This window comes from Heterocephalus glaber, unplaced genomic scaffold (assembly GCF_053883595.1).
Source record: "Heterocephalus glaber isolate CG9 unplaced genomic scaffold, H.glaber_assembly_v1.0 deba00001497, whole genome shotgun sequence".
In the NCBI taxonomy this organism is placed as follows: domain Eukaryota; kingdom Metazoa; phylum Chordata; class Mammalia; order Rodentia; family Bathyergidae; genus Heterocephalus; species Heterocephalus glaber.
In genome coordinates this window covers 33,118,670-33,143,235 of record NW_028258320.1, presented here as the reverse complement: position 1 = coordinate 33,143,235, position 24,566 = coordinate 33,118,670, and the positions used below count along the sequence as shown (strand labels likewise).

Below are 24,566 nucleotides of genomic sequence, written 5' to 3'. Positions count from 1 at the left end.
AAAATAAACATTGAGAAGTTGGGTGAGAGGTTATGAAGGGCAATTCTATCAAAAAACCAACTGAAATGGGAAACAGAACAACCATGTATCTGAAAAGACAGAGTTCTTATGATACCATTGTTAGTGATTTAGTCACCTTACTCTTTCAAAGAGAAAGGAAGTTTATGTTAGAGATACTGGATACTGTGATTCAGTTGTTATCTACTTTAATCAATCTCTTTATCTATTTTAATCAAGTTGTTATTTATTTCTATTTGTTATCTATTTTAATCACCCTTGAAAACCACTTATTCATACAGGCATTCAACTTCACTGCTACATAATCTAGGATTTATGCATTCTCAAGTGTAAGTCAATTAGCTCATTTACTTGTTTCTTTCCCTTGACTGAGAAGCTGTATGATAAATCAAACTAGGACTTCAGTGTTTCCATTGATAACATCATTTGTAATATAGTCAGCTAAATAGTATCAACAAGCATGCCTAGCATGTTCTCTATACACTGGGAATCATGGTAAATACAATAGAAAACACAGAACTCTCTAATATCCTGATTTCAAAAAACTCTTTAAGAAGCAAGCCTCTAATACAATGATCAGACTAATAAAAAGACAAAAAACTGAGAAATTACTATTAGAAAACTAGTATGCAGTATTAGAAAAACAAATTTAAAGGAACATCAGAATATTGACTAGTTATAATTCAGAAAAAAAATTCATCATTGAAAATGTAAGCAGTGATCTTTGTTCACTTGAATAATAGACTTAAAACTCCCAAAGAAGCAACATATATAAAAGAAAATAAAAACTAAAATATGCTTAAAAGGTTTTTGTTGAAATAAAGGAAAATTACCTAGCTTCCAAAAACTGTATATTAGTCCTGCCTGTTATGGAGATAATGACCTAGTAAATTTGATATAATACCATAAATCCCTTACCTCTGATGTATAACCTCTCCTGAAAGGTAGAAATAAAGAAATCAGTATTAAACATTTTTGACATTCAGATTAGATAAAATTTTCTGAAAGGGACATCTAAAAGATTTTAACTAAAAGTAAGATAATTTTCTCTATTATTTCAGTGGGAAATAGATTTTGTGCCATTTTCATGACAGAAATACTATTATTTATGCTCAAGTTACTAAAACAAGTATCATCTCAGACCCTCATTTCATATGAACAATTGACCAAAGTCTTTTGTGTTTAAAAAAGTACATACCAATACACTTCGAGTATGTTATAATTGAGATAGAAATATTCTATATTATCTCTGTGTTATACAAGTCTTTATACATATAAAATATCTGGGAAAGAGATAATTTCTTATATGAAGAGTGCAGTAACTATAGAATATAAAATTATCTCCATATAGATAGAATCCATTATTTCAAATGACTAAGATGTTTTTCTGTTTATGCTAAATTGATTCTAAGAATAATGAATGAAAATATTAGCTACCTTCCCAAGGCCAATTAAATTATTAAGATTAAGTGAAAAAAGTTTAGAGGAAAAATAGCTAAATACTCAATACTACATAAACTAATAAAGCTCATGCACCACAAGTTGGTAAAATATTTAACTATACCTTCAAGGGAAAAAGTAGTAAAGTGTATTCAATGTGAATAGCACTAAATATAAAATGGTTTCTGTTTATTATGAATTAAATACTTGCACTAAAGTATTAAACTGATTCTGTTGACCCTGCTTCATGTAATTAATACACAACAATATTTAAGACGTATTATGAGACAAATGCACAACTTTCTAAAGTCAAAAAATTTTCATAGAGTATCTTTTTAAAGTCCTTCATAAGACAAATAAGACTCTTTGTCTGAAAGCATCTTATGTGATTAATGTATTGCTTATTGAAAATGTGGGAAATAAAGCTAATTTAAGGCTGTTTAATCCTATCAATACTTCATAGTTTGAAAAAATTATGTAGTGAATTTGGCAGTGTTTATATCTTTATTCAATATTTGTAGGAATGATAATCCTAATGCTTTAAAAAATTTGTGCATTTCAACTTGCCAACAATTTCTATCTCTAGAAACCAAGTAGAGAAACCTCATATTTAGATTTTTAATAAAGACAATAGAGTCACATACATCAAGTAAGATATCCAAGCAAAATTATATGTTTATTTTCTAGGATATTTCAATTTCCTCCTTTCATTAATTTTTCACAAATGTGGGAAATAAAAAATATTTACCATACTGTTGCCATTAAACCTTTCTGTTGTTTTTCATTTGGTTATTTATATCATTCATTATAGCACAAAGGAGAATTTTACTTAAAAGTTATATAACAAGCAATATTTATGATTATCATATTAATGCTTTCAAAGTATGATGGTTGATAATTATAAAACCAGTCATATAGTATTGATGTTTTTTATGTAGTTTATATACACTGATGTGTATTAACTATTCATTTTACACTATTTGTGTGTATTACATTTGCTTTATCAGTAAGAACGAATGTATGATAATACATTTTCAATAAAGCATCTAATCATTCCTCACTCATTAAGTGGATTTTAATAAATACAGGGGAAAACAGTGTTCTTTTTGTAGAGGCTAGTTGTCAGATTGCAGAGTACAGGTATTGAAGAGAAGGAGAATACTTAGCCTTCTATACTAAAATAATATTTTTAGTTTTTATGTAAAAGACATTTTAACTAACTTTTTATGGCAAAATAAAGAAATTCTAAATGTAATGTATTAATAAAAGTCTGTATTAAATATAAAATAGTATTAGTGTTACATTTGAAAAGTACAAAATAAAAAGAATTTAGATTATAGAATTATTACTTTAAAATGTTATAGAGAAGGATAATGTAACAATTTAGTTAGGCACTTACACAAAAATGTTATTTGCATTTTTTATACTCTTCCTTGGTACCTACTTATAAATATCATTATCAAGGAGTTCTAAGTTTTACAGTTATAAGAAGTTGGTAGAAATTTGCTTAAAAATATCATACACTCACATTAAAGGCTCACACAATTTTGAATAATACCTTGTCAGAGTCCGCCAAATAGCACAAGTTCTCATGCATATGACCAGCTGCCAATAAAAACTCCAACTGAAGTTTTTCAGTGAAAGAGAGAAAAAGATCATGTTCAAGAACCCCAGAAAAGAAATTACTTTTGATTTGGATGAAAAGGAATCTGAAGCAAATGGACTAATAAAAATAATTAATTTAAAGATTATTTTTATCTGATCTTGATAATTAGAAATATCAGATCAAATTCTTGAAGAAATGTCATATAACCACTGAATAAAACCTTTGAAATGATACATTGTAGGGCTCTTGACCTAAATGAACATGCTTGCAGATATAATTATCAATCTTAACATTTGCCTGGAAATTTCAAAGAAATTTCCTAGAATATTCATATTAAACTATTCTGAAACTGTACCTTTCTCTGTGAAGACTTATATCTTCTAGAATATTAAAATTCCATAGTTAAACAAATAAACTTATATTCAAGATAGCAATTTCCAGTAAATAAAATTGATTCCATCTGTTTCATGGGAAAGACAAAGTAATTACTTGATGATCACATATTACATATTATATACTTATATATGAATACATACTAGTACCTAATAATATACATATATATGTATAAATATGTAATTTATCTTAAATCAAGCTCTCTGAAAGTGTAACTACCATGAAGAAAGATAGGAAGAAAGTACTTAGCTAATGCTGTAAAAAATTTTAAAAGTGGAGCACAAAGATACTAGAACAATTATTGTAACTATAGAAATTTCTTCCCAGAGTGTAAATTTTTATCTTCTTTGTCAAAAAGATGGTACAAAGGCCTACATAAAACTGGTGACATTTCACCAAATATAACCTCTCTTGATTTTTAAAGTTGTCACATTTCATTTATGAAAGTGAACATAAATAAATATATTTTTGAAAAAAATTTTATCGAAATTATTAAGGAGGGGCATAACCATGTGAAAAAAACAAAATTAAACAGCACATTAATACCTGTGGGAACAATGAAATGTCTTACAAAAGTCAACAACTGCTTATTTATTGTCATTTTGAAGAAGATAAGGAAAAGCACAATGAGAAATAAGTAAGACAGCACAGCAATCAAGAAAATGTAAAGGACTTATCAAATATATAAGCATACTAGTAAGATAAAATTAAGCCAGAGTAAAGGATATTCTTAAAAGAAAACAGATGAGTACATATTATAGCACCTGGGGTTTATTTAAAAAATCTCATGTTGTCACCCCCTACAGTTCTAAGTACATAATGTTTTACTGTGAAAGCATTTCTTCTTACCAAATACACAAGCTTCAATAAAATAACAGAACCTATGGTATAACTTTTAGTTTACTTGTTACAGTTTGCTATTTTCCTGGAACATTCATATAAAACTATGATCAAAAGTTAAAAGTGAAATCATTGCATCAACATGATAAAAAAGCTTTTGGTTAAAAGTGAATAACTTTCAGGCCCATGTCTCCCCATTAAAACCAGATTAAAATTACTTACTTTTAAAATAAATGTGGGATAAATAATGTTACTTTGTAGTTAAGAAAATTAAAAATAAATCTACTATATGAGTTAGTGGTGATGAAGTTAATAATCTTTCAAATTAAAAATTTTAAAAAAACAGCATTGCATTGAGTTTGGGATAAAATATTGACAACTTCTTTGACGTTCAAATTTGAGGTTCAACTTGAAGATAATGACCAATAAAATATTTATCCAGATAATAGGACAAGCAACATTATAGCAAAGTAGTTTGACTGTGAGATTGTTTTCCAATCCCTTCAACACTCTTGTTCAAATCTTCCTGGTTTTGTTCAGATGTGATTTCCACATTTGTTATCTCTGAAGGGCAAATACTTTGGAGTTTGGAGATATTTGTGGGTGGATAGTTTTTTTCTATTTGACTGCACATGTTAGATACTGATTTTTCAAGTTCTGCTAAGTTTTTTATATGTTTGAGGATGCCTTTTTGTTCTCTTTGAGGGTCTGAACTACACACTGCTTTTGATGTTGATAGGTTTGTCACAGGAGACTTTTCTTCGGGAAGTGTCATGGTGGTAGTGCACTTCACAACCGGCCTACAAACCTTCTGTGTGTCTAGAACTGAACCTGAAGGAGGTAGTGGACTAGGAACTGGAGGAGATAATGATGGAACTGTGGAGAATGAAGAAAGAACAAGTGGAGAAGTAGGAAGAAGAGTAGAAGTAGGAATGGAAAGTGGAAGAAATGGAGGAGGAAGAGGAGAAGGGTTAGTATGAGGTGGAAGAGGAAAAGAAAGAGAAAAAGGGTTAAGGAGAGGAGGTGCAGGAGGATTAGGAGAAGGAGAGTGAGGGGGAGAAGAGGAAGGAGAGATATTAGGTGGATGGGAAAGATTTTCAAAATTGTTCCTTTTGGTTTCAACATCTAACATACAAGTGGTTGTCTCTCTTTTAAAGACTAGAGAATTTAAAATGCAAGGCCTTGGAGAAGAAAGTTCCAAGGAACAGTCATCAGGAGAAGTGATGACATTAGGTTCTAATTTGAGTTCCACATTTCTTGAAATAGTTGGCAAAGTAGACAATGAGAAGTGAGACCAAGAAGAGGAAAATGAAGAGTCTGAAGACAGAGATTTCAACTGTTCTGTTTCTGGAGAAATCAGTGTTTTTCCTTGCCTTGTTTCTTCTTTTTCTGTTAAATTTACCCCTTCAGTTGTAAGAAATAGACTGCCGCTATTTTTGTTTGAACATATTCCAGTGTTTTCATTTTTAGCTTTTTGCCAGGTGCCTTGCCAGTGCACCAGATCTATGGTTTCTGGTCTACTTGGAACTTTCCACATCAGACTTCTAGGTAAGCTGACTGGCTGATTCCACATCCTCTGAATCTTTTCTCTTGGACCCCTCAGAGACTGACTCTTGACTTGTGTTTGGTTTAAAAATGGGTTTTCAAACTCTGTTCTCAATGTGATGTCTGAATTTGTTGACCTCTGACCCATATTTTCCTTATAAAGTGGGTCATGGCCACATAAGTCGTCCTCGTCAGATAGAAGTGTAAATTTTCTTCCAGGCTCTGGTTGTTTGCTTTTAAGTGATCCATCTATATGAGCTGGCTTGTGAACCTCAATGGTTTTGGAAGAAAAGGGCATCACAACTTGCTGACTTTTCCTGTCTTCTGAGATTGAGTTATTTCCCCTGCTTTGTTCAAAATGGTAGAGAAGGAAAAGACTTGAAAGAAAAGAAGATAATGAAATGTAAGGAAACACGTTGTGACATAGCTTTAATGAGAAAGGTGTTTTTATGTTTCTTATTTCTACTTCAAAATTTAAAAGGTCAAGCAACCTGAAGCAAAACATGACTTAAAGTCCCTATTCCCAAAAAGACAAGGCAGGGAAATCTTAATAGTTGTAACATGTCTTTAAAAAAGTATCAAATACTAGTTTTCTTTTTCAGTTAGTTTGATACAGCCAAGTATTCAGGTCCACATGTAACAGCTCAATCATATTTAAATCACACTTTCCAAATGCAGGAAATCATCTTGGCCTTTGATTTCATATTTTTGCCTTGCTTGAAATTGGACAGAGTTGAGTGTTAGACATAAAAGAACCTTGGCTCTATCAAAATCAGTACCTGTCCATTATATTATACCTCAGTAATTCTCCCCTGGAGCTAAAATTCTCTCTGCTCTGAGACAAAATTTGCATGAGAATATAGAAAGGGATACTCTATTACCTAGATTAGAGAACAGCCCCCAAAGACAAAAGCAAAAAGTTTTTTCACAGAGTGCAAAATCACAATTGACAAATTAACTTTATGCCACAGTCCTGAATAAAATTATAATTCCTTCTGTTTAAATCTTAAAGCTTAATCAGTTATAAAACATTATAAATAATACCAATCAGTGGAGGGGCTATTGGTATTTCCTTCAAATATGACCAGGATCAAGTTTTCATCAAGATTGCCCTTAAGGAAAATATGTATGTTAAAATTATATTGTTTTGATATCATTGAGGGATTTGCTGATGCACGTATGCTAAGTCACAGGGAGCTATGAGATTTAAAGGAAGTTGAAAAAGCCAAACTGCACAAATTTTCTATTAAAAGAATTGGGTGTCTTCCTCCCAAATGGTTGATTATTCTCAAGCCCCAAAAGAATAAAATATTGATTTCAGTTGTTATTTAATTTTACTCAATAGCAATAAAAGTAAAAGTAAAAACACCTTGAATAAAAGCTAAATAGCCACATTGAAAAATCAGGGTAATAAATTAGGTTCTAAAATGATATATAAATCTAAAATTGTTAATTTGCCATTTGGCAGATATAAACTCTAAAAAGGAATTCTCACAGGTGGCCCTTGAGTATTAAGCCTATCTGAAGAATTCAGATAGTGTGGACACATTGGAAAACACAGAAAGCAAATACTTTTACTTGTCCTGATCTTGGAAAGTTATTTTTTTAAATATGTCAGAAATCATTTAACTTAGGTCATGCCATTTCTTTTAAGACATCAAAAACAAATTTAAATGAAATGACACTGGTAAAAGATTATTACTGTGTTTAAAGTAAAATAACATTTAATCTATTCTCTTATATATACTTTCTAATGCCTTTGTATTAGAATGATATTATTTACTTACTTATGCCTATGTATCCACAGGTGAGAAAGAGAAAACATGTGATAGAAAAAGAAAAGTTTTAACTATAGTTAATTAGAGATGATTATGAAAATATTAACAGGAAGTTGCTTTAAACAATATGTACCCCCAAGAAATGTACGGTTTTAAATTTTTCTTTGTGTTTATTCATAAGAACAATTCTTCATAATGTTTTAGATAAAGTCATATGGTGTTATTTGGATGTCTTATCACACAAAATTATACCTAATAGCTAGCAATCTGTATATTATACATCTGCAAAATCCAATTCTGTAAAATGTGGAAAAATTAAATCCTGAAATGAAAATATTAAATGTGACTGATAATTTCTTCTTCTATACCTTAATTCTGAAAATTTGACTACCTTACACTAATTTAAAAGGTATATTTTGTTTGGATGAAAGCAAATATACAAGTACTATTATGACCATACATAGTAGTTGTTGAATCTATATGAAAATCATTAATTAATTTGTTCATACTTTTGTTTTTAAAATCATCATAGTTTTTTTCTTTTTGATAACTGATAATTCATTTATAGCTACTTTATTTTATAATTATATATCATTAGAATTGCTATAAAAGTTGGGAATAAACATTTCTTGAAGATAAAATAATTAAATGTGTATAATATAAAATAATTATGTGAAATAAATATAATTATAAAATCTACTAAGTCTGCTACAATTTCTCATGTAAAAATAGTACTTAAGTGTAACTAGTTTAATATAAACAAGTTATACTGATTCCAAATGTTACAGTATGCCTGCTTTTGTTAAAATGAATATAACCATTCACTGATCTCATATATAAACACATTTAACTTTACGCATAATGTTTTTCTACTTTCTAAGCATTGTTGCTAGGACAGGTGGTTAACATAATCAAAGAGAATCAAATCATATTGGCTCAATTCCTACATTCACCAGTAATTCAAAAAAGAAACCATCATTTTCAACTCATGAAAAAAGTGAGAAATAGTTTAAAGCATGACTCCTTTACTAAATTACCATTTTAGAGATAGAATGGCATCCAATAAATTTTGCTTATATTCAGTTTTAGTGTTAAAATGGGATTATCAGTTTTAATGTTATTAAGCTCATCTAAATAGTCTGTACAACATTATTAATATAACAAATGATATTACCACATCTGTTTAAACCAGTTTTGTCATTAAAAGGTATATAGTTTTGGAGGCTTGCTTTACTACAACTACTAAACACTAAAAATGTAAAAGATATACATTAGAATGTCTTTACTTGAACAAATTTCAGCTAATAATAGGTTTTCTAAATTTATGCTCGCTGTATCCAGAATTTTATAATACCTTTGGTTGTTTTACACATCATGTCTCAGAATGGTTACTCTTGAATTTTAAAAAGGTAGACAATTTAATATCTCCAAAAGGAAATCAGATTATGTGGGTGGGTAGTATCATTCAACAGGAAGAGCTGTGAAATCTTTCAGCAATAAGTGATCAGTCTCTTTCTAAACATATGGTTCACAATTGCTTAAACTCATTATGGTATCAGTAATATACTGAAAAGGTTTCTGTAAATAGTTGGGCTTTTAGTAGATGGATTCTTTATTTTCATTCAGATTATAATTACAATATTATATAATTTCCTAAAAGGTACCTTACAAAAGTATACAATTTTAAACCATAGAATTTGGTTTTGATCACCAAATGGAGGTTGGTTTTGATTCCAAATCAGAAGTTACTATTTAATAAATGTGCATTATTCTCATCTCCTATGTGAAAACAAAAAACAAAACTTTGTTTTCATACACTACAATTTTTTGGGAAAAAGTCTGAACATGAAAGTTAGGAAATTAAGTATAATAGCTCAGTTATATATCTGCAATTGTTTCCTCCAGTGAATATTACTTTTCTCTTAATTTTATTTATTATTTTTTTATTTAGCTTTTAGCTATTGCTTTTCAACTTCACCTCTGTTAGGGCCTCATCTTAACTATTTTTCTGTTTAAAAACAATCAGACATAAGGCACTCACCATGCAGCTTCCCTTTAAAAACCCACCTGCTTCTCAGTTTCTGAGAGTGTACTTACATCGTGCTGTCACCCAGTTCCTCATAGAGATGCGCACCAGGAGGCGGCGGCAGGGGCAGGGGCCCTGCCGTGGGTGCTGGGGTCGGGGCTGCAGGTTTCGCCGCAGGTAAAGCGGATTGAATTCGTGCTGTCTTGGTGCACTCAGCTTGGCGTCTTGGGTAAAGGAAGATTGTCTAGTAAAACTCATCTTAGAAATCATACACACAGCAATAGGCTATCTTTCAACGATAAAGTCCAGTTATCAGAGGAACCCGCTTACAAATATTTGAACTCAGAATAACCGAAATAAGGACAGAATCATCTTCACAGAGTAGCATTTACATATAATTCTCCTCAATTCTTTAAAATATTTGCTCCATGAAGAAGGATCAAATTCATAGAAATATTTGCAAATTAATGATAGTATTAAAATTACAATTAGGGGAAGTTCTGCTGTTCTAGTATTGTATAATAGGGTAACTATAGATAACAGTACTATGGCATAAATTTTCAAAAAACTAGAAGAAAAGATTTTGGTCGTTTACAAACAAAGATATTCTACCTTCGAATAAAAGTTTACTTTGAATTAAACATTACATAAAGGATACTGGTATTAAAATATCAAATTGTATCCTGAAAATAATGTTCACTCTTTGTCAATTAAAGACATTAAATAAATTAGAAAAATATGAAGAATATTTGGTAGTTGATTAATGAATCTTTTTCATATTAAAGTTAATTTCCCATTATTATTTGCCTGTCTTCAGAAATTTACTTTATTTAGTAAATATTTAAATATTCTTGACACTACTTCATAGAGGCTGTGTTCATGAGAAGGGAGATTTGGTCAGTTTTTATAGCCTTTTGACTCCTATGAACATTTGCCCTTCTTACTCCACAGTTCAATCATAGCCACTGATTGCTAATCCCTTCCTTAAAACCAAAACCTCTAAATGTAGAAATGATCAGAAGATACTATTTCGCATTTACTCCAGTTACATCCAAAATCGGCTCAATTTTATAGATATCAAGCCAAAAAGGATATAACTATTACACATACCTAACAAGTAATGAATAGTTCTGGATAGCATAACTACTGGATCAATATGATTTGTGTTCTCTCCTCTTCTATAACATAAAATCATTCAGAAAATATTCATAATTATACTTACACTTTAAATCTTTTTAGGAAAGCAATGAATAAGAAACAAGAGAAATACATTAGAAACATGGCACTCGTAATATTTTAGCATATGATTTATTCTAAATTGTGAATAATTTACTAGTTAAACTCATAATGACAGAGTTAATGACATAGTAGGAAAACCAAGTATTTCAAATTGGAAAGTGAAAATAGGGAGCACTTTATTATTACCATTATAGTCATACAAACTATTAAATCATCCATTACAGCAAAATAAAGAAATGAATTTAATGTAATAAGAAAATCTGGATTAAAACATGGTGATGTGAATTTCAACTGTAATAGAAAAATGGAAAATTAAAGATGTTCTGATCTTTATAATTGGCTTGTTGGTTAGTTCTGCTTGAAGAATATTAAGGGAATGGAGTTAGTCCTGCAGCAAGTCTTGATTATGTTCTTAGCCTCACTTTGAAGCTGAAGTTAAAACTGGAAAGTACTACTCCTGGGTAATGAATTCATGACACTTTTTTTTTTTTTTTTTGTATTTGCTTTCCAATCTTTCACACATAGCAAATTTCAAAGAAATAATATAATATAGTTTTCAATGTAGAAGTCTTCTGTTTCCTTTGTTAGACTTATTCCTAGATATTTAATTTTTTTGGATGCTATTGTAAAAGGAATTGTTTTCCTAATTTTTCTCTCAGTGAGTCTGTTATTTGTGTATAAGAAGGCTATCATTTTTTGAGTGTTGACCTTGTATGCAGCTACTCTATTGAATCTGTCAATTAAGTTTAGAAGTTTTTTGGCAGAGTTTTTTGGGTCTTCTATGTAAAGTGCCATATTGTCAGCAAATAATGACATTTTAATTTCTTCCTTTCCTATCTTCCCTTTATTTCTTTCTCTTTTCTAATTACTGTGACTACAGCACTCTGAAAAAAGAGAGAGAGGATAATATAAGAAAATGGAAAGACATCCCTTGTTCCTGGGTAGGTAGAACCAATATAGTGAAAATGGCCATACTTCCAAAACTGATATATAGATTTAATGCAATGCCAATAGAAATTCTAACAATATATTTCACAGAACTAGAGAAAACAATCTAAAAATTAATTTAGAACCAGAAGAGACCTAGAATAGCAAAAGCAATTCTAAGCAACAGAGACATGGCAGAAGGTATCACAATCCCCAACTTGAAACTATACTACAAAGCTACTGTGATAAAAACAGCATGGTACTGGCAAAGAAACAGACCTGAGGATCAGTGGAATAGATTACAAGATGCAGAAACAACCCCAGACATACTCAGTCACCTCATCTTTGACAAAGGAGCCAACCACCCTAATTGGAAGAAAGATAGCCTCTTTAATAAATGGTGTTGGAAAAACTGGATTTCAACCTGTCAAAGATTAAAACTTGACCCATATCTATCACCATGAACTAAACTAAGATGAAAGTGGATTAAAGATCTAAATATTAAAACAGAAACACTAAACTTGCCAGAAAATAAGTTAGGTAGAACTCTTGAAGACATTGGCATAGGAAAAGACTTTATGAACAAAACCTCATTAGCACGGGAACTAGCACAAAGAATCAACAACTGGGATCTCATCTTATTAAAAAGCTTCTGGATGCAAGAGAAACCACCAATAGAACTAAGAGGCAATCTACAATGTGGGAAAAAATTTTTAGCAGCTGTACTCCAGAAAAAGGACTACTATGTAGAATACGTAAAGAACTGAAAAAAATCAGAACCCCCAAATTCAAAGAATAAAATAAAAAATGGGCATCTGAAATGAATAGATATTTCTTAAACAAAGAAGTAAAAGCAGCAAAATGTTTCATAAACATATGAAAAAATGTTCAACATCACTGGTCTTTCAAGAGATGCAGATGAAAACAACACTGAGATTCCACCTCACCCCAGAAAGAATGGGTGCTATCAAGAAATCAACCAATAACAATGCTGGCGGAGGTGTGGGGAGAAAGGAACCCTTCTCCATTGTTGGTGGGAGTGCAGACTGGTACAACCACTGTGGAAATCAGTGTGGAAATACCTCAAAGAATTAGGACTAAAGGTTCCATTTGACCCAGCTATTCCCCTGCTGGGCATCTCCCCCAAAGAATTAAAAGAATCATACCCACAGTGATATATGTGCACCTATGTTTATAGTGGCATAGTTTGTAATAGCTAAAGCTTGGAAACAGCCCAAGTGCCCATCAACTGGAAACTGGATAAAGAAGATGTGGGGTATTTTATAAAATGGATTACTACTCAGCCGTAAAGAATGAGAAACTAGAGATATTTATAGCTAAATGGATGCATATTGAGGCTATCCTCTTAAGTGAAATAAATAGGACACACGTGTAAATACTGACTAGCTTCTCTAGTGTGAGAAACTGAAAGTGTAAATAAGGATTAAAATGATTAAAGCGAATAATTGATAATTTGAAATAGGAAGAAAAGGTCCAAATGGGTAGGGGAAGTGGGAAGGGAAGGGGAAAGGAAAGAAAGGAAAGGAAAAATTATGAGAAAAGGAAAAAGTGGAAACAAAGTCTTTGTAAATAGTTAAGGGTGGAATGGGGGGAAGGGAGGACAGGGAAAGGAGAAAAAATAAGACCCAAGATACGTCATGTACAGGTACAAGCACCCAATGATAAATGTAAGCGTATTGTATACTTAAAATTTACTAATGAAAGAATTTAAGCAAAAGAAAAGAAAAATCACATTATAAAAATCCATTCATTTATAACTTATTTGCAGGCAGAATATGAAGATGTGAGATCTTTACATATTAGGATTTCTCCTTGATATGTGAGAAAAGCAAAATTCATTTTGTTTAACTCTGTTTATGCAAATTAATAACTGCAATAAATTCATAAAGTATTGAGTTGAATACTGAACTAAAAGAGAAATAATGCACATACAGTGTGTTTAAATATTAAGCATCCTAATGCTTTTGTTAAATTTCACACTACTGAGTATTACATCTAGGGTGCTTCAGTTTTGATCATTTTATTGTGTGGCAAATATAAGAATTTTTCTCCCTGATTTTTTTGCTCTCAGAATATAATAAAGCCACTTGGGGAAATAGCTGAATACAAATGACTCTAGTAATACAGAATATATATAAAATTAATATTACATTACTTGCTTAATAATTTAAAACTATTAGTTTCCTCATAGATTTAGACTTAGCACATCAATTTATTAGTTAAAAATATATTAAGCTCCAATACATCAAATGTTATATTTGTAATTTCACTTACTTTTGATGTGAAAATATTCCTACAATGTCTTCAAGCATGCAAGGTATTATCAAACTACATGGTGAATACTTAAATTTTAAAATTATAGTTAGAGACACATTGTCATTAATCTCCCTCAATATATTTTCTTTCTCTGAAACACTCTTTTTCTATCTTTCTTGCCACATTCTAAAACAGTTTTGGAAGTCTTTTCTTTCATGAGCATCTTTGAGATTTGATCATAGATGCAGTGAATGTTGCTGTACAGTGCCATCCAATGAAAAGACAACCTTATAAAAATATCACAATATGTCCTCATATATTTTATTCATCAGATATGACATTCTGTAACTTCTGGTTCTTCCCCAAAGTCAAAATAACTATGAAAGGTAAACATTTTTAATAAACTGAGGACATTGAGGCAGCCAGGATAGCACAACTAAGGGTACTCACAAAAAAGGACTCCAAAGTTTCTTCAGAAAGTGGACACAATAAAAGAATAAATGTATTTGAAGGGTGGGGGAATATTTTTGATAAGCAAAGATAACAGTGTAAGAATATGTAAGAATTATTTTAGTACTTTCCCTGTAGATTTGTTAAGTGATGGACAGCAGTTGCACCGTATTTCTTACTGTTCATTATATTTGGTAACTTATATGATTTATGTTGCCTATTACATAGTTTCTTCTTATAACATCCTCATATCTACCTCTCTTCTTAACCATCTTCCCATTTTTGACTCATTATCAATAGAGATACATTTAAAATGTGTAACCTCCAGTCACAAAGTTTCCCATACCTAGTGTCACATAAAGTATATTACTAGTCCACATTAAGTATAAATATTTCAAATAGTTATAATTACTAGATTACTTTGAAGGAACTAAGTTGAATGTTTAAAATACATAGATATTGCAAGTGGATATATTTGACTAGAGGAAATGGAAAAAGAATAAGGTTACATACTCTTAAAATATGAGGTTAGATACTACAAGACAAGCTCTGAAACTACTCAGGAAGAACACACATGGAAATCATGATGCAAGATATGCTTTGTTTTTACAGTAATTGTGCTAACATTTTGGTCATCTGCACAGAGGTAAATGTAATTGTATGGATAAAAACCAATTAGAACAATGAAGTGAATGTGCAGACCTTTTGTTAGAAATGGGAAAAAGTGCATCTGGATATGACATTCCATTAGTTTTTCCTCATAATACCAATAATCTCCTTGAATCTCTTAATCACAAGAAGAAAATTAACAAAAGAATGAAATAGCCTGACACTCCTAGCAGACAAGAACATGTAGGAGCACAGGGACAGCAAGGCACCTGTGAGCAATGCATGGAAAGTTTGTATTATTTTCTGTTATCTTGAGGAAGGTAATTTGGTACAAGAAAGGTAAACCAATCCCACAGTGGTTGCACTATCAAATTATTATTACAACCACAAAGCAATTATCAGAGACAGCTCTTCTTGAGACGCTATCCATGTTTAGCATCCTTGGATACTTACTGTCGGTAGCTGACTAAGACTACCAAGATGGCAGGAATACAGCAGAGGATGATGATGAAGGCCAGAGCCAACAAAGCCCCTTCTGTATATCCCAAACTTTCTCCTCTCTTTTTAATGCTGGTCACTGCCTCTGGGGTCCGGATCTCCAGTATGCGTCCTCCTTCCCCGTAATATGGCTGAAAGTCTTTGTTGATATCGAGCAGCTTGCCGTCCAAAAATCTTTATTGTTAAACAAATGATAAAATTAATAACGTTAGAAAAACTTTATTTAAAATAAAATATTTTTGTAAAATCTTTTGTTTCTTAAATTGAAACACAAACTCGGTTTTTTTATTATAAATATTAACACGTGCATATATAAAGTAAATGGTTGATAAAGAAGATTACACATACGTATACGAATTTCAAAGATATTAATGCCAATGACCTTTACATAATATACTTACAGACTAAAGAAAACTAAATTGTCATTATCATTGAACATACTATCCCTATGTTGACATAATTTACTTTGGTAAGTTGTTCAGAGGGTTAAAATATAATAGCCCTAAGTTATATAGCATAGTTTAAAATTATACTTATGCATTTTGTCTCATGCTGACTTTAAGATAATCTTATAAACACAGAACTTTACAATACTGATTTATAGCCAGGTGGAAACCTCTACAATTATGGAAACAGATTTAGGACACACAACCAACTCTTTAAGCCCATAATCAGTATTCATTTTCCATTTCGCCATCTCTAATGTCAACATTTTCAAAACTGAAACTAAAACAATGTTTTTATGTGAAAAGAGAATAAATTAATTTTTTCTACTTAGGGAAAAAAGCCCTAAATAAATGATGCAGACAGCATAGCAGTGTAGTCAGAATGACAGATAATAGTGATAAATTTAATCCCAGAATTTGTGCAAACCTTTCTTACTAAATAATTCAATTCCAACTGTGAGTATTGCATTGTGGAGGAAAAATCAAGAAATAGTTATTCTATATTACTAGTCTCGACAATTTTGATATATATATTTTACACTATGATTAGTCAGTATATTTTTAAATTCCTAGAGAATGTTTGAGTAGTCCTTATAAACCCTACATATTGATGCAACAATTGTATTCTCAATAGCACAGAACAGCAATGTATCTTATTTTTAATTTTTTTGAGATTTTTATTATGGTCAAAGATTTTATTATAGAAAATTGGGAAACAAAGAAGCTCAAGAAAAGCAAAGGTACATGAAGTCCATGAAGCAAAGACAACTATAATTATTGTTACTATCTTGATATATTTAAATCTAAATTTTCTTTTGGAATTAATACTTTATAATATATATGATTAAAAAGTATAAAATGAAAATATTGTTTTTAAATTATATTTCTCAGTAGAAAAATAACATTTTTGTTGAAAACATGGAAAACACAAAGAAATGTGAAAAGAAAAATTTTAATGGCCTAAATTTCACATAAATATACAACGGTAGTTACTAGAGTCAGGGGAGTATAGGAGGATTGGAGAAAGGTTGATTCATGAGTACCAGGTTATAGTTAGAGAAAAGAAATTCTGGTGTGCTATTGCACAGTAAGCTGACTATATATAATAATAATGTATTGTACATTTTCAAAATCTAGAAAGATTTTATATATGTTTTTTAAAGTATATGAAGAATATTTTAATATATGACTATAAAAATATGTGTTTGAGAAGAAAGAAATCTTTATCTTGATTTAAATATTATACATTTTTCTGTTTCGTTGACTGATTTTTATGTTTTTCTGTATCAGTTAAAAAAAAACAACTAAATGCCATAACTGAATTTTTTCATAAATAATTTTATGCCTTTTAGACATTTTGTGTTCTAATATTGTGGTAATCCTGCTGGTTCTGAATTTAGTTAACACCCTGTTCAGAGCTACTATATATACAAAATGGAGTGCCTGTTATTAGATATGAATTCCATTAGATAATTTATTAGTCTTCTAGTTTGGGAACCTTAATGGCCTAGATAATCCAATCTCATTTTGAAGCTCCATACTTCAATTTAAATTTCAATATTAAAACATAAGTCAACTAGGATGACTTTGTTTTGCTTTACAGATTTGCTTTTGAGAGGAAAAATGTATTTCTTATAGTCATTTTTCTACATCATTTTCAGATGTTGAACAATATGTTTAGCCATTTTGATTGAATTGTTTATCAGACAATGAAAGAAATCTAATTGAAATACAGATTAAGAATTTTATCACAAGAAATAATTAAACTGGGAAGAATCAGAATGAGAGGATGGCCATTAATTGCATACTTATTCTTACTATGCAGAATTTATAAGTGAGATTACAATTTACTGTATTTCTGCATTTCATGTCTAGACCACCTATGAAAGATTTGGTAGCCATTTTACACTACAACAGCCCCATACTTAGGAATATAACTTAGCTTGTTTCTCAGTTCAAGAATGAGACTAATAGCATAATTATTTATAAGAAGAATTAAACACTGTGAAGCCCAAACCTAGTCTAAACTACAGGTTTGGTTTTTTTCCGCATTCTCAACAACTTCCCTAGCTAAATACCCTCGAGTTGTAACATCTTTTCCCTAAAATATGGTAAATTTGGTTTCATTGTTTTTGGCATTTTATCAGACCAATGAGATGTGTTTTGTACTGCTATAAAAGCAGAAAAAATTAAATAAGTTAAAATTTTATTTTGTTTTGCTTTTTGGTTTTGTTTTTTGAGACAGAGTCTCCCTATATAGTCCAGTCTGGCCTTGAACTCACTAGGTAGCCCAGATTGACCTAGAACTCCAGGTAATCCTCTACCTTCAGCCTCCAGAATGCTAGGATTACAGTCTTGGGTCATCACATCTGACTGGTAAAATTTTATTTATTTATTTATTTATTTTTGGTACCTGGGATCAAATTCAGGACCTTGCATTTGCGAGGCAGGTGGCAGCACCACTGAGTTAAATCCTTGGCCCAAAATTTTAATATATTAAAAAAAGGTAACTGTGTACTTTCACATTGGCTTGGAATAGCAAAAACTCACAAATACAAGGGACATATGCACTAACTCCCAAACTTTTTCACTGGTTTCTATAAAACAGAATGGAGAAAAGGCAGAGAAAAAGAGAGAAATCTCTTTCATTGTGCAGAGATAAGAATCAGTTAAAGCTGGGGCACAGGCACAGTTCATTACCTGGTTTCCCAGAGATTTAGTTCACACAACGCAAGTCTTAAGTGGAAGGGGGGACAGGGGAAAGAACACCCATCACTAGAGCTCAGGCAAAGGTCTAATGCTCCTGGCAAAGAACGATAAGCAAAAAATCCACTACACATCTACGAGCGGTAGGAAGTCTACTTGGGCCTAAGATTCTCTGCACCAATGCTAAGTAGAGATTTACTACTGACTAGGGAAAGGTAGAGAACTCTATTGCACCTGATACACATTATAAATAGGAAGTAAAGTGCAGCTGCCTTGGAAAAGGGGTGAGGTCAAGAAGAGAAAGCACCAACCAAGCCCTAAACAAAGCTAGACAAGAGGAGGAAAATAACAGCTTCCCCATTCCTGAATCTCGGAACAAAATTAGAACTAAAACACTTGTAAGATTCTACCTCTTTGGGAGAGAAGAAATGTGAGGAAAACCCATCACTCGCTTAGGCATCGCAGGCACCACTAAAATCCCTCAGCCTCTTTTCTAAGAATGAGGGGACAGTAGCCCACCAAAAGTCTAACTGAACCTGTGACAAAGTGAAAGTAATGAATACAATAACAAAAATTCAAAACTAACTCCTGAAGAAATTTATTCAACAGAAGTTGTATGTCCATTTATCGGCATAATTTGTCATGTACTTCACTACTTATTGTTCTTCCACACATGTCTGGCTGGCATTCAATTAAAAAAAAAAACTGGGGGAAAAATGCTCACAAAAAGTAAAACCAAAAACACTACTTTTAAGACAGAAAGAAAATGACAGAACCCAACAGAGATAACCTAGCTACTAGAAATATTTGGAAGGGACTTTGATATTTCTCTGATTAATACATTACCAAATGCAGTGGGAAATAGAAAACATGCCTGAATCAATGGGCAGATTCAATAGAATACTGGAAAATATATGAAATAATCTAATATGGGAATGCTAGAGATTTCTACATAAAAAGATATCAAGAAGAAGAATTTCTTCAAACAACTCATGAATAGGTTTCCTCAGCTGAATCTTTGAACTTTAAAACAAAGGAATAAAAATTATCCAAGTTAAAACACAAAGAATAAGAGGTGGAGAACAGAGCATCCAAAAAATTATGAGAAAACTTAAGATTGTAATTGAAATCCTGGAAAGAAAATAAAAAGAAAGTAGGGCACAAAAATATTGGGAGATACTCAGTTTTCCCAGAAAAAAATTTATTGAAAAGACTACTTTTCTCCAAGTGGAAGTTCTTGAAATTTTTGTTGAAAATCAGTTGGCTATAAATGTAAATTTATTTTTGTTTCCGTATTCTGTTACATTGCTCTGTGGGCCAATTTTGGAGCACACTATGCTGTTTTGGCTATTATAGATTTGCAGTACAGTATATTTTTAAATCAGGTTGAGAGATACTTCCAGCTTTGTTCATTTTTCACAAGATTGCTTTGGTTATTTGGATATTTTGTGGTTCCATATTAATTTTAAGATTTTTTTCTGTTACTGTGAAGAACATCATTTCTATTTTCATAAAGATTACTAAAGATGTGGGATAATAAGGATATTTTAACAATATAAATACTATTTTTAAAAATACTTTTAAAATGGATTCAGAACAAACAAATGTATAAAGACAGCAGTTAAGTGACTGCTTGGGACGAGGGGACAGAAAAACAGGGAATAACTACTAATAGATATAAATTTCATTTTTATGTGATAAAAATGTTCTAAAATTGATTGTGGTGATGGCTGTACAACTTTGTGAGTTTACTAAGGAACACCATATTTTACACTTGAACTAGATGAATTATATGACATATAAATTACATCTCAATAAAGACATTAAAAAATATTTAGAGATAACATCTGAGAACTTTCCAGAAGGAAAAATAACAATAAAAAAATAAAGGAACAAAAATGTGGATCCAATGAGCTCAGAGTATTACAAGGAGACAAAAAGAAGTTTAAAAATATGTATTTATTAAAGAAAATTAAGTACATCACATATCCAAGAAGAAGAAAATTCAAATTACCAATAAGCTTACCAAACAAAATAAATTATTAAAATGTCAGTGAAACTCATTCCAAGCCAGGTAATATAGTACATGCCTATAATCCCAGCACTCTGAGAGACTGAGCCAAGAGGATCACAAGTTGGAGTCCAGGCAGGATAGCAAGTGGCTTAGGGAGACCCTTTCTCAAAGTTCGTTTTTGTTTGTTTGTTTTTTTGTTTGTTTTTTAAAGGAGAGGCTGGAATAAAGCTCAGTGTAAAAGCCCTGGCTTGAATGTACAGTACCACAGAATGAATGAATGAATGAATGAATGAATGAATGAAATTTATTCTAATCTTTGCCAGGTCTTTACAAACTTTTTATTTCATTTATTTAAAACCATTTTTAAAAACCAAAATCAACTTCCTAGAGTAATTACTATTATTTTTTCTAATCTTCTGGCCTAAGGATTAAAACATCTTCACAATGTTAGATTTCAGGATAAGGAGAAATCGATAAAATACCCCATTTCCATTGGTCCAGTTATTAGGGAACAATTGTAATGTTTTGATATAGTTGTTCTTTGTTAAAAAACTAACTTTTAAATAACTTCATTACTATAAAATAGTTGAAAATGCCTGTGCATTTTCAGACTTAAAATGTATATATTATATATCTATGCTATACATTTATCATATATTATATGCATTATATACCATATTCATCATCAGACTTGGAATATATGTTATATGCTATAAATTATAGATTATATACTACATGTTATATTTAAATCTTGAGACAATTCAAGGGTTTAAATTAGATCAGTATTTCTTAGCTACTATTTCAAGGTGAAAACTGCTAAGGCAAAGCTTTAATAATTCATGGCTACTCTTGTTTCTTCTCAGTATGAATTTTTTTATCAACATTGTCTTTTGGCTTATCCCTAAATATTTTATTACCAAAATGTTTGCCAGTAAAATTTAAACTATAATCACCATCATTTTACTCTTTCATGCTAGTGAACCATTCCCAAAAATATATGCTTTAGCCAGGTGTGGTGGCATATGCCAGTAATCCCAGCACACAGGAAGCTGAGGCAGGAGGATTGCTGTGAGTTTGAGGCCAGGCTGGGCAATATAGCGAGTTCAAGGCCAGCCTGAACTACATAGCGAGACACTGTCTTAGAAAAAAAAAGAGAAAAGAATGTGTTTTTATAATTAGGTAAAACATTCTAAACTCAACTATCAAACTTAAAAAATAATTTAGGTAAAAAACAATACAGGAAGACTTTTAACAGAGAAGAAAAGAGTTAATAATGCTAGTAGAACATATGAATTACTTTAGTCTGGCCTAAATACATTTTTTAAATTAATGAGATATAAAAAAATTGACTTGCTGGATCAAATACTATTTCATTTTGATGGTGATTCTTGAACCTTAGTTTTTCCAATACTGATTATTATACTGCCTTTCACATGCTCCAAAATCTATTACAATAAATTGATAAATATTATATTTAGTAACTATAGCTCTTTTAAAATTATGTTGGTATTAAATCACTATGTCATTGTTAAAAAGATTTAAAATTAAACTAAATTCAGAATTTAAAATGAATAAATATGTACCTAAGAAATAAATCTACATAGATATTGATTCCATATACATGTAAATTGAGCATAGAGATATTTATATGCTATTTAATATGTATTAACAGAGAAAAGTTAAATTCTGAAATTATGAGTATTGGCATATTGTGTGAATATGAGGGCATAGATACACATGTAAACTATTTGGAATATAGACATACATTTATATATCAACATATTTTAAATAAAATTGTTTAAATTTAAATAGAATTATATTCCAGGAATCTGATGGACAGTAGGTGTCACTACAAGAAAGCAAGAATTTAACAAAATAAAAAAAAAAATACTACAATAACATAATGGATAATATGTAGAGTATTTTAAGATTCTCTATTTTCATTTTTTAGTATTTATACCTCAAATATTCTAGTTCACAGAGGATGAAATATCACATAGTGTATACACTGGTTAGAAGAGATTATTCTCTTTGCTCTCCACTTTCAAGCCAAGGGGAAAGTCAGATACTATTTTGGCTGATTCAATAGAACTGTACAGAAGCTGGATTTTTCTCTTAACATTCTAGTTTACTGCAATTGCTCTGGGCAAACTGCCACTGCAGAGTCTGTATTTCCTCTCAAATAGCCAGGGCATTGGAGCAAGAGAGATGAGTCGGTATGAGATCACCTCAAAGAGCTTTTCCTTGCTCATAAGCCTAACAGACCTTCTGTTGCCAAAAGAACAGACCACTCTTGAAGTCCCCTTAGTCTGTGCTTAGACCTGAAAACTAAGTACGAGGGCCCTAGGTATTGTCTCTGATTTATTGTTATACTTTATTTTAACATTGTGGTGGGTTTTAAACTTTATTTGCGCTCAAAACTTTATATTGCAGTCACGTATGTGTTCTATTGTAATTGAAGAGCCGCTGTAGACAATGAAAAGTACTTACTTAAAAAGCTCATTTCTGTCAATAGCTCTGTTGGTTTGGGGATCGATTGCATAGACAGTCAGGTCACATTTGGTGTAGTCTTCTAGAGAGAAAGCATCACCGTGCCTGCGAGCACCAATGGACTCCACCACAACTTTGGCACCAGGAATTTGCTCCTGAACATAGCGATCCAAAATCCTATAAATCAAAGAAAGTACAGACATGACATTCTGATAGGCTTACTGGGAAAAAAAAATCACTCTAAACTTGAAATGATGTTTAGTAATGACAAATAACAAATGATGTCAGGTTTTTTGCTGTTTACTGAACATGAACCCAAGGAAAGATCTCTCTCTCTCTCTCTCCCTCCCTCCCTCCCTCTCTCTCTCTTTCTCTCTCTCGTTTAAAATTGTTTTTCATTTTTTTTTATTTTTTAGCATTTAGCTCCCAATGATACTGGAAGCCAGACAAGGTAAAAAGAAGTCATCTATCTTGTCCTACTTAAGTCCAAAATTTTTGAATTTATAATACCATTTGAGCTTTAATGTGGCTCATGGGAAATGCCAAATTTGCTGTAAAATAAAGCTATCTACATTTTAAAGGAATCATGGGTCTTGAGACTCTTTACATGATGGATGTCATAAATTACACTTCCCACCAGAAACTGTGGTATATGGCACATAGCTACATCCTAAGGATTAGGATTAGGATAACTGCTTTCCTAAGGATATAAAGATCCTTAAAGTATCATAGTAGTAAATGAATGTGGATATATGTAGCAAAGGTAAGTTTATAAAATTAAAATAAGTATATCACATTCAAATGTCAGGAGCTATTTAGGTGAATACAAACAATTAAAAGATATACTATCTTATATAGAATAAATATATTCAATAGCAAAGACATAAATGTTAACTGAAAGATAATTTTCTGGAAAGTACATTTCTTTCTAATTGCATAGTTTGATTTTAATTGAAAATACAAATTATTATTATAAGTATTTGTTGTCTAAATTTCTACAAATAACAGTTTTTGTGCCCTTTTTCTTATTAAAAACTGTTACCTTTATAGGTGAATAGTAGAATACATATTATTTATAAATATTTAAATGTGAAGTAATAATTATTAATTTATAACTATATGCAACAAATATTTTTAAATTATCTGTACATTCGATGTTCCTTTTGGTGGCAATCTAGTAAGTACTTTCTTGAAGGAATAACATATTCTAAACTCAGTTAATACATGTAGAAATGACTCTTGCTTTAGATATTAAATTGGCCTA

The 24,566-nt window shown here is 31.0% G+C and overlaps 1 protein-coding gene across 21 annotated transcripts in view; it reads right to left on the bottom strand.

The window, feature by feature from the left end:
- Pcdh15 (protocadherin related 15) overlaps positions 1-24,566 on the bottom strand; it is a 1,622,160-nt gene that overhangs the window by 13,700 nt on the left and 1,583,894 nt on the right. For 15 of the 21 annotated variants that reach the window (XR_015440346.1, XM_087184836.1, XM_087184845.1 and 12 more), the window contains 4 exons: positions 23,303-23,479; positions 15,602-15,820; positions 9,718-9,870; positions 937-955 (listed from right to left, as the gene is read on the bottom strand). Coding sequence is in view for 19 of the 21 variants with exons in the window: in XM_087184836.1 (XP_087040962.1) it covers positions 937-955; positions 9,718-9,870; positions 15,602-15,820; positions 23,303-23,479 (568 nt within the window). In the remaining 2 variants the exon portion in view is untranslated. Of the gene's footprint in view, positions 1-936; positions 956-7,629; positions 7,636-9,717; positions 9,871-15,601; positions 15,821-23,302; positions 23,480-24,566 lie in introns of all 21 variants that reach the window. The other 6 variants (XR_015440347.1, XM_021239134.2, XM_087184853.1 and 3 more) reach the window with 2 other exon arrangements.